We start from the raw sequence: 11,074 nt of genomic DNA, 5'->3' as shown, positions 1-11,074 counted from the left end.
GTGGAAGGCGGAGTAGAGAAGCCAGAGCAGAGCAGGGAGGAAGCCCCTGCCACCATGCAGAATGTGAGCAACGGCAGTGTGGCCAGTTAGAGAAGGGGACCCAGACAGGCCATGGTGGGTAAGGGAGGAGGTCCTTGTTTCTGGGGGGGCAGCTAGCAGCCAGCGGGCCCAGGGCTCTCCCTATGCTTCCTTAGCTGTAACTGTGAGGAATGACACACGTATACAAGCAAAAATAGTTTATTTGAAGATGGAAGACCCAAAATTGGGGGGCCCAGGGGTGAGGCTACAGCAGCTGCCTGGAGTTGGCATAGATGACCCCAATTCCCAGGGGATCCCAGCAACAAAGAAGCCCTCCCCTGGGCCCCCTAGCTGCCTCCCCCACTTCCTGGAGGAAGGATTGTGCAATCGCCAAGAATCATCGTCGTCCTCAGAACATGGTGAGGTTTTCAAAGTTTGGCCAGCAATTTTTGGAGTGGTTGACGCTCGTCATAATAATCAGTCCCACGGGCACAGCAACTGTGCCAGGTCTGGACCCACCATCCAGTGGTGAGTGAGGTCTGTGATGAGAGGCAGGCAAGGGACAGGAGGTGCTTCTCCGGGAATCCCCATTCCAGCCTCCAAGGCGGCCCTTCCAGAAGGCCCCCTCTCTCTTCCATGGCCCCAGTGGCTGCCGGCTCTCTGCTTTTCCCATGGTCACTGGCCAAGGTTGGATTCCGGCTGGGGCTGTCCCAGGGAGCCCAGGTGCTCCCCTAGGTCTCAAAGGCCTTTGCCAGTCCGGCCCCTCCGCCAGAAGCCCCGGCGGGCAGCCCAGGAGGCCACAAACTCGCAGTTGTGGTAAAGGAACATTCCTGAAAGGGTGAGTGCAATACCCACATAGCTGAGGGCACTGAGGCGGCTGCCAAACAGGAGTCGGGACAGGACGAGGTTGCCCACGACGGTGAGGTTGCCCAGGACGTGGACGGTGAGGGCGGAGGTGAGAGCCAGCAGGGAGAAGCTGGCCAGGTTGTAGAGCACGGACAGGAGGCAGCTGAGCAGAATGCAGGCCCAGAGGTGGGAGCTGGCGGGAGCGGGCGGCGGGGCCACGCCGGCCTCCAGCACCAGGGCCGCGCCCGCCAGCAGGCAGAAGCTGGGCAGCGAGGTGGCATACAGCAGGGTCACCGCGTCCAGCCTCTCCTCCTGCAACAGGGCACCTGCAACCGGGACAGCAGCCATCAGCACCCTGGCCGGGCCGGCGGGGGCTCCGGGGCCCATCACCCCGGAAGCCTGCCCCTATCCCTCAGGCAGAATTAGTCGCTCCTGCTCCGTAACACAACGGTCCAGAATCCAGTCACACCACCTGGGCTGTGACCTGTGTCCGCTCCTTACCAGCTGTGACCTGGCACTTAACCTCTGTATCACCTGCAAAGTCGGGGGATAGCACCTCACACGCAGCACTGTTGTGGAGATTACAACAGACGACACTGATAAAGCCTTTGTAAGGTAAGTGCTCATGAAACGTAAAAAGGTAAATAAATCGGGCGCCTGGGTGGCTCCGTTGGTTGGGCGACTGCCTCCGGCTCAGGTCAGGATCCCATGAGCCCTGCGTTGGGCTCTCTGCTCAGCGGGGAGCCCGCTTCTCCCCCTCTCTCTGCCTGCTGCTCTGCCTACTTCTGCTCTCTGTGTCAAATAAATAAATAAAATCTTAAAAAAAAAAAAGGTAAGTAAATAAGCCTGTTATCATCCACTTCAAACCACCTTCCACAGGCTGGAACAATAATCTGCTGCGACAGCCAAACGATCAATAAACATGAAATGTGGCTCAAAAAAAAAAAAAAAAATCATCGGGGACTCCCCGGGCCCTGGCAAGAAATACCCTAAGTTCTTAACCAGCTCGGAAGGCCCTGTGCCAAGGGACCGGACCCACCTTTCCTGGTCTCAGTCCTTACCCAGCCACCCACTACCCCACTGCAGTGCGCACCACCATAGCTGCAGACGGGCCAGCGGCAGGTCCCAGCTCTGCCACTTCCCAACACACACACACACACACACACACACACACACACACACACACACACAAAGAGTTTTACAATAATAAACTGGGAGTCAAAGGGCGGGTTCATTCATTGCTTCATTCACTTATGACCCCTGGGATGACGGGAGAACAAGAAAGTCGTCGTTTGCACTTGGCTGTCACTCACTGTTTATAACTGATAATCAGCATCTTTTGCTACCAACTGAGGCTTGTTGAGATGAATCCAGGACTAAGAGGAAACCTTTCAGTTTTGCAAAGAGAGAGAGATCCTACTAGCTTACATATGTGTGCCTGTGTGCGTGTGTGCGTGTGCACGTGTGTGTCCGTGCTTAAACATGTTACTACCCAGCTGTTCACAAAGGAAGCAGTGCCCATCGTCAAAGTGAGACACCGCTCGGGGGAAATGACAGTATTTGCACACCGGCGGCGATGTTTTGGGGCCTTTTCCAAGCTTTAGTGGAGAGAGATGAGTAACTGATCGAGGCCCCCTCCCAGGGCTCTTAGAGCCTCTGTGCATTTTCTGACACACGCTTTCCAAAGAGCCACAGGGGTGCTTACTCATAGCAGAAGAGGAAAACCGTAGTTTGCGTTCGATTTCATTTTGATGTTTTGGCTTTGTTCTCTAGGCAACAGTCCCTCCAGCTCAAGCATTTCTAGAAATGAACAGATAATTGGAATGCCTCCTGCTTGCTCACTCCAAATTTAGCACCATTACAAGCAGCATGTGGTTTGTACGTTAAAGGTCTCATCGTTGGAAGGTGTTTAGGTGAACTTCACCTTTGGCGAATTTCACCTCCCTGAGGTAGCCAGGCAGGAAGGTCCTAACCTCCCCACTACCCCCTGCCCCTTGTGCCCATCGTGCATCCCACGCAGCCCTCTGCCTGCCCTCCCTGCAGCCCAGGGAAAGAGCAGTGGTCCTCCACCACAGGCCACTCACCCCACCCAGGGCCCCCAAATGCCAGCCTATGGTCCCACCTCCTTAATGACCCCTCCCCTGCTAGCCCCACAAAACCCTCTATTTCAGCCTCTCCTTCTCTAAAGGCAATTTTGTTTCAGCATCTGAACACAGCTAGGCTTCTGCCAGACAGACAAACATGCGTGCTAGACCCTCTGTGCTGCTGGCTGCTGGCTTATCCCATCTTGCTCAGTCACTAGCTCTGCGATATCACACAAGTCACTCTAGGTCTAGTCGCCTCGTGTGTGACAACACCCCCCTCACATGAGTGTGCAAGGTCCTGAGCTCAGGGCCCAGTGCCCGTTGGCGACGGCTCACCATGGCAGCTGTCACGATCCCCCATGCTGCTCCTGCTGGCTGCCACCGAGCCCTGGCAAGGCCTGCTTCCCACTCCCAGAATGGCCTCTCCTCTGGTCTCCCACACCTGTGCCCACCTTGGCTCTATAACTTTTCTCCTGCCCTTGTAGTTTCTGCCTCTGAGTGCATCTCCCCACCAGCCTGAGAGCTCGGGAAGGGATCAGGTCAGGCTGCTCTCTGATGCAGCTGGGTACAGCTGAAAGCAAGTTCAGCAAGCTGGCACCCCACTTCCCAGCCTTTCTTGGACCATAGCCCCACCCTGGGCCTGCAAGTGGCCCAGATTGGAAGGAAGCGACTGGCCCTTCCTATGGCTGCCTGGGTGCTCCTCTTCCTGGACTCTCACCCCTACTCCATCCAGTCTGCTCTCAGCCTGCCATTTATACTCTAGTCTGAATCTGAAACCCCTGGAAGTAGAAACCTCCTCTTGTCCAAAACCCACCTCACTTCCTGGCTCCAGTCTGTTCCTCCCCTTCTCTGCCAGCCTCCCATCTTGGTTGGTGGGGCCTCCAACCTCCTAAATTCCCTCCTTAGTACCCTGAACCGTGTACCGTAACCAGTCTGGCAATTCTGCTGTCAGAGCCAACCCAACCACTGAAGGAGTATTTGCCTGTGCCAGCCCTCAGGCCAGGTGCTGGGGGACATGGAGATGCCCAAAGCCAGTTCATGCCCTCTCAGAGCTCCTGTCTGGTGGGATGCAGACAGGTGACCAAGTGGCTACAATACAGAACATTCAGAGCTGTGACAGCAGAAACAGAGGGTGCTGTGGGAGACTGGAGGAAGCACCCAACCCACCTCGAGGGCCAGGCGGTTGACGCTTGGAAGAGGAGGGGAGCTGGCAGAAGCCAAGAAACAGACTAATGCCAGGCACCTGCTGTTCCGTGCCTGAGGCCTGGGTGAGAAGCAGGCGTGCTGTGGGCCTGAAGGCTGGGGCCTTCCCAGCCCTGTGACCTTTCCCAGGGTGAGGAGGGGTGGGGTGGGGGGGCAAGAGGTCAGGTTTCCCACTGCCAACTCATACCCAGAGCTCAGGCCCAAGCTCGGGCACCAGCTCTCATGTAACCCGAGGGCAAAAATAGAACAGAGCTTTGGCCCTGCCTCAGCGCCCGGGAGGAAGGGGACAGGGCCTCTGAGTCCTGCCTCAGAAGATGCCAGGGCAGGGCTGAGCTCTGACTTCTACCTTCCCTTGCCTGCAGGCTGCCCCCAGCCCCAGCCTAGCACCCTTGAAGCCCCCTCCTCCTTCTCCCAGGCCTGGGTCACAGATCTCAGAGCTGGAAGGGGGAGACAGCAAGAGGCCCCTGGGACTTCATCAACTCCAACCCTCCTCTTCTGAATAGATAGGGAGACTGAGGCCCAGATAAGACCCAGATCTGCCCAAGGTTGACCAGCAAGTAACAAGCAAAGGCGTGGCTGGATCCCAGGCCTCCCCACCCCAAGTGGGCACCCTGCCCTACCCCACATCTCCCTTAGGTTGAGGCTGAGAGAGGGTGGGGACTGTGACTCAGATGCCCCTTGGTGAGAGAGACAGGAAGGCGTCCCCTACCCTCAGACACAGTGATTTAGCAGGGTCTAGGCCTCCCCTTCTGCCCAAAACCCCCCTGTCTCCCTTCTTCAGAGGTGAGGTGAGGTGACCTGGGGCAAATCATGAACCTCTAGGTCTCAGTTCCATGGGCTATCTAAAGAGAAGGAAGGTGATGGTTGCCATGGCAATTCAAGGTCAACACCCAGCATGGAGCCTGTTACACTGCAGCTCCCAGTAAACATCAGCCCTTCCGAGACTTAGCCAAACCCCTCAGCTTCCAAATCCCAACTCAAGGTCTCGGCCTCTTTCTCTCTCCTGGGTCCCCACCATCAGGCCTCCTTCGGGGTCCACAGCCTCACGCCACATCACTCGGACAGCACAGAGTCTGACTGCCTGGGTTCAGATCTTGCCTCGGCTTCTCACTGGCCACATGACCCAGGGCAAGTCTCTACCTGTCAGTGGGGACAACATAGTGACTTCCTTCATCAGGGCAGCATGGAGATGCAATGAGATAAAGGGCTTGACAAAACATGAGACACAGATCAATGGCAACTAGTATTAAATATCGGCTGGGGTCTAGAGCCTAAGTTTGGGGCTTGGAATTCTCTGAGCTGTCGGTCCTTTCTGAACCTCAGTTTCTGCCTCTTCCAAAGTCATGAACCTCAGTTTCTTCATCTGGAAAATGGGATAATAGCCATACCCCTCACAGGGCCATCTGGGCCATACACCCCCCCACCTTCTCCGCCAGTGACCCAGGCACTCACTCTGCTGGATGGACTTGAGGCCGCGGAGGCAGGTAGCAGCCAGCAGGAAGCCACAGCCCGCAGGCGGTGTCCGCAGCTCACCAGCCAGGCTGCAGGCAGCCCCCAGGCAGAGCGGGCCCATGGCGGCAAACTGCAGCGGGTGGTGGCGCCGGCCGAGCAGCAGCGCTGACAGGGCCAGCGTGATCAGGGGTGTGGTGGTGGTGGCCAGCTGTGCCAGGTCCAGGGGCACGGCGCTCAGGCCCACGTTGCCACAGGCCATCGAGGTGCCGAAGGTGAGGCTGAGCAGCAGCACTTGGCGGCGGGTCCGGCTGGGCATGGGGCGCTGTGCCCCCCAGCGGCACGCCAATGCCGCGGCCAGCATGTGCATCGCCGAGAGCAGCAGGGGCCGCCCGAAGCCGTGCACAGTGAAGATCCACTTGTTGAGGCTCGACATGCTGGCTCCTGCCAGCAGCCACACCAGTGCTGCCACGGCCACCCGGGCCCGGCCAGGCCGCCCAAGGGCCTGGGGGGTGTCGGGGGGCCACTCGGGGGACCCAGCCACCCGAGCACCACTAGCCACTGCCACTGCCTCCGCTGAGGTCATCCTGCCGTCATGGTGCTCCAGCGGGCAGCGACACATCCGTACCAGTGGGTCTGGGGCAGGAGGACAGCTCTCCAGTGACCAGCTCTGGGCCACCAGAGTCCCACTCTGGGCCAGGCCCAAACGCAGTTCCTCAGATCCTGGGCCCAGTCTCAGACAGGTGAGGGCCCTGCTGCTTGTGCCAGGCCTGTGCCAGGCAAGGTCCCGGAGCTATGCTGTGCTCCCGGCTCGGGCAGGGCAGAACCCAGGCCGAGCGGCTGGCATGCCAGGCTCCCCGGTGCTCAAGCCTGGCCTAGTAAGCTGCGGGCCCCTCTGCCCAGTCCCAGGTGAAGTCTCCACTCTTCTTCCCGCTTTTAAGCGCACTCCACGATTAGATGGAATTCTCGTCCTTTTTTCTCTTCGCTCCAGACCCCGCGACCTACTGCTTGTTCAGGTCGGGCCCAGGCCTGGCAGGGGCTATCCGGGCATCGGCTCCCGGTGGTGCCGGTGGTCGCGGCTCGCTCCCTCCAACAGCGCGCCCAGGCCCAGCCAGCGGCTAGCTGACACACCGGCCCGCGGTGCCAGGCTACGAGCTCGACTCGGCTAGGCTCCGGCAGGGCCTGCGCTCCAGCTCCGGCTCCCGGCGGCTCCGGTTCCCGGCGGCTCGGGCTCCGGCTGCGGCTGCAGCTGCGGCTGCGGCTCCGACTCCTGCAGCAGCTCCCGCCAGGCTTCAGCCCCCGCCGGCCCGGCGGGCGAGGCCCCGCGCTCTTAGGCCCCGCCTCCACCGCCGCCACCCGCGCCCCACCCGGAAAGTTGAAATGAGCCCCCAGCACCGCCCCTGGCCAGGCCCCGCCCCCGGAGCCGGGAGGGATGTCTCGCTCCTCCCCCACGCCGCCCGCTCACAGCCCCTCCTCCATCCGCCCAGCAGTCCCTCCACCGGGAGAGCCCCCCAGCTGGAGTGGCCAAGGCTGCCTGTCTCTCCTCCCCTACCAGTGGGAGATCAGGCCCCTCCACACCCAGCGCCAAGGCAAGCCCCTCATAGAGACCAACGCAGGGCGGAGACAATGAGGTGCCTTTCTGAGGGAGTCCGATAAAACCCCCAGCCTCACAGGAGACTGCATCTTCAAGGACCCCCCACCCAGGGACCTTCACCCCAGGACCAGTCTCGGGACCACCCGATCTCTGGTCACAGTTATTCCATGGGATCTCAGCATCCAGACGAGTTGGACCACTGGGCCCCTTAAGGCCCCTCCATAGCCTCTCCCTACTTCCAGCACTTCCTCCCCCTCCCAGCCCAGGGCCGGCCCCTCTGGGCAGGCACAGGGAAACTGAATCACCAAAGCCACCCACATTTGTGGAAGCGGGGTACCAGCCAGCATCTACCCCTGGCCAGCAGCCCCTGTCCCGTCCCCTGGGCACTCAACTGATTCATAGCTGGATTTCCTGGGGTCCACCCTCTGCCCCCAACCCTAGCAGGACAAAGAGACCTGGGTGGGCGGGGAGCCAGAGCAGCTGCCACTAAGCCCTTGCCCCTGACTGGGTCTCTGCTTTCGGATGCTCTCTTTGCTCAGGGTTGGGGAAACCACCCACCCCAGAGCAGAACAAGCTGATTAGGATTCCAGGCTGGACCCCGGATTCTCTGAGCCCCGGAGTCCAAGCGCCCAAGAACCAAGGTGGAACGCCTGGCGCAGGTAGGTGCCCACTGCCAGCTGCGAGCCTCTTTCCTGACGTCTGGCTTCCTTCCCTGCGGAAGCTGCCCACCGGAACACGGCTCACCCTTAGCCTGTTGTCTGACCAGCAAGTCCTGAGGACAGCAGCCTGTCGGGAGAAGCAAGACCTCAAAGGGGAACCACTTAGCTCGGTCCGCGGCGCCCCCTCGTGGTCAGACGGCGGAATGACAAGCGTCTCCCAAGCCCTATCATAATCACGGGACGAGGATTAGCACCGTCTGGGTCCTCCGCACCCCCGAAACCGGCCCCCAGCTTCACCGGAGACCTGCTGAATCAGACGCTCTCTGGTGGGCCCAGGAATCTGCATTTTTACATTTACCTCTGGTGATTCCGATGCCTGCTGGAGCCTGCAAATAGCTGCTTAATAGCCCAAATTGTAGAGCAAGGGATTTCCACATCAAGGACTAAAATACGGGGGTATTTAGACAGGGTTTCTCCAGGAGGGGTTGTGGGAGAGAAACTGAGCCAGCCAAGGGGGCAACCTCCCTGCTCCCATACTTCCTGAAGAAGAGGAATCAGTGCCCCTAAGGGTTACATTCTTTTTGAGATTTTGTCAGTTTTCCAGGAAGTTTCCTTTAATTAAAAATAATAATAATTTAAAAACTAGTAAACACCCTAGTGGTCGGAAGTGTTTACAACACCTCCAAGACTGCCACAAAGCAGCTCCTGCCGGCCCTGCCTGATAACGGGTGGGTTAGAGGATTATCAAGATGAGGCCTGAGTGGGCCACGATGCAATGGAGAGAGCTGCCCACACTGCGGTGGGGGGAAAGGGAGAGGCTGAGCGCACAACTCAAAGCAGGAGTTGAGCAGCCCGAGTGCTGGCGGAGGATTCAGGCTAGGTCTGTCTGGGTCCAAAGCCCCAGTTTTTAACCTGCCTTGACTTGTAGACAGCAAGACTCTCCATAGGATTTTCCCTTCTGCAAAAATGGGAGCAGGGGGCTCCCTCACTGTCCTTGGGGTCCATCCAAAAGCCCAAAGCAGCCCAGAGCAGCCTGCCTTTGCCCACAGACTCCCAAATCCCTCAGGTCCGATTGCTGCTCTTTGGGGCCCCGATCTGGAAGTAGGTGATCCAGGGAGGGACTCTGGGAGTCATCAGAAGCAGAAGAACCCATTTCTAGCAACTGGGGCTGCAGAGGCGGTGGGACAGACCTCTCATCACCGCATGTCCCTAGATAAATCATTTCACTGCTAGGGCTTCAGTTTCCCTATCTGTGACATGATGAGCTCACAGGCATGAACATGCTAAGCAAACCCAGGCGCCATCTTCAGCTGTAAGAGAGGGGAAGTGGTCTGTCTGGAGGTGTACAGATCTAAATGCAAGCTAGACACAAAATGGTCCCCAATCCCCAGGGAGGGCCTCTATGTATCAGACTCTCACTATGGGGCCCTGCACCAGACATGCTGTGCTCTCACCCACACCCCTTCTCAGGGTCCCAGCAGATTGTGCCAGACTAGACACCTGGCCCAGAATCCACAGGCGGGCTGGGCTGGGCAGACTCCCTCTGTAGGCTTTGGGACATAGGCTGAGGAAGTGAGACGGGGCTGGGGAATTGAACTGGAAAGTGACAGAGTCACTGCTGGGGCCACACTCAGAAGAAGCTGACAGGGGAAAGACACAGAGATTAGTGAGCATTGTGGAGGTGATAGAAATTTGAGCCCCAGCTTCTGTTTCCCTACCACCCCTAGCTGCCCCTGAGTTTGGTGGGCTGGGTTTTTTGCAGCAAATATCCTTTGATTTGAGTAGGATTCAGTAGTTTCCTGCTCCTCAGAGCCAAACATACCCCAACTAAAATACTCCCTTTGGAGGGTAGATCACACCCAGTTCGTGCACTCTCGAAAGCCAAGTGCAGGGGCATCCTGTAGTTCCCGAGCCTGGCCTGAGAACTTTCACTGCCAGTCTCCTCTCTGGGAGGGGTGGGGGGCTGTGGCTTCCTCACTTGGTGTCTCTCGGCCAGCAGGTGAGGAGACAGCCGGGTACTGCGGTGGCAAGAACCTGGGGGCTGGGGTCCATGCGGGAGGATCTGAGCTCTGCCACCTCTGGACTCTGTGACCTGAGGCAAGCCTCAGACCTCTCTGAGCCTCCACCCTTCTTTGGCAGGACTGTAAAAGAACCACAGACATGGAGCAGGTTCTGAATCCCCTGAGAAGCGCCTCTGATGGTGACCAAGGAAGGGAAGGACAAGTGAACAAGCCCTCTGGGGTTCTGGGCACAGACAGTTCACCTTCAAAACAGGCGGCATCTTCGTGTGGCTTTCTGATACTCTGACGTTTCTTTCAGTGTAAGAATTTTTTAGGGGTGCCTGGGTGGCTCAGTCATTAAGCGTCTGCCTTCAGCTCAGGTCATGATCCCAGGGTCCTGGGATCAAGCCCTGTATCCTGCTCCCTGTTTGGCGGGAAGCCTGCTTCTCCCTCTCCCACTACCCCTGTTTCTGTTCCCTCTCTTGCTCTCTGTCAAATAAATAAAATCTTTAAAAAAAAAAAAAAAGAATTTTTTAAATCACCTACTTCCCCTCCCTGTCGAGACCCCAAATATTTGAAATTGGAGCTCTAGGAACAGGCATCTATGTAACAGGCTGTCTATCAGAGGGCCCCCATTCAGTGAGGTGGGGCACGTGGGGTGCCTCCCTGGCCTGAACCCCACTTCCCAGAGGTCAGCACAGAGTTCAGGGCCCTCCCACTAACAGGCAAGGTCCCTGGCCCCTGGCCACTGAGGCCTGGGGTGGTACCCTGTGTGTTGGGAGAAAAAAAAGCTCTAGGCTTCTGAACCTCCAGTTGCATTTGGGTTCTGCCATGTAACCCCAACATCCATGGAAGCTCCCCAATTTTCAGTGTTTGAGTGGAAGAGCCAGGAGGCCACTCCAGGCCAGGCCTATGTCTCCTCAGCCATGTCGCCTGCCTGACATTGTGGTTGAGTCACACGCCCTTGTTGAGTAGCAATTTCCTTATCTGCAGAGTAGGGATGAGAACAAAAATATCCACAACCTGAGAGTTGTGCGAGAAAGTGTCTAGCAAGGATATGTTCCCTAAACTGTAATCAGCGTTGACACCACCAGCATCGCTCCCTCCCAGCCCCCCGGAGAATGCCCCCCCCCCCGCACCTTCCTCTGCTGCCCCAGGGGGAGCTCCTCCTTCTGTCCTCCAGCCCCCCTGTACTCAGTCATGAGCTTGAGGCATCAGGAC

The 11,074-nt window shown here is 58.1% G+C and overlaps 1 protein-coding gene across 1 annotated transcript; it reads right to left on the bottom strand.

Moving 5' to 3' along the window:
* Positions 1–221: 221 nt before the first annotated feature.
* On the bottom strand, positions 222–11,006 carry SLC35E4 (solute carrier family 35 member E4). The gene is made up of 2 exons (XM_045791364.2): positions 5,604–11,006; positions 222–1,190 (listed from the first exon to the last, which is right to left on the bottom strand). The coding sequence occupies exons 1-2, from the start codon at positions 6,220–6,222 to the stop codon at positions 757–759; spliced, it is 1,053 nt and encodes a 350-aa protein (XP_045647320.1). The 5' UTR covers positions 6,223–11,006; the 3' UTR covers positions 222–756.
* Between the last annotated feature and the right edge of the window lie 68 nt (positions 11,007–11,074).

Source organism: Ursus americanus, chromosome 30, assembly GCF_024610735.1.
Source record: "Ursus americanus isolate L20-20 chromosome 30, mUrsAme1.1.p, whole genome shotgun sequence".
Classification (NCBI taxonomy): domain Eukaryota; kingdom Metazoa; phylum Chordata; class Mammalia; order Carnivora; family Ursidae; genus Ursus; species Ursus americanus.
The sequence above is the reverse complement of the archived record's forward strand: the minus strand, read 5'-3'. Positions and strand labels throughout refer to the sequence as shown.

Bases quoted from the DNA above. Each gene is read 5' to 3' on its own strand.
- SLC35E4 (XM_045791364.2), bottom strand. From the start codon at position 6,222: ATGTGTCGCTGCCCGCTGGAGCACCATGACGGCAGGATGACCTCAGCG. The intron at 1,191-5,603 runs GTGAGTGCCTGG...TCCCGGTTGCAG, and splicing joins CCTCAAGTCCATCCAGCAGA to GTGCCCTGTTGCAGGAGGAG.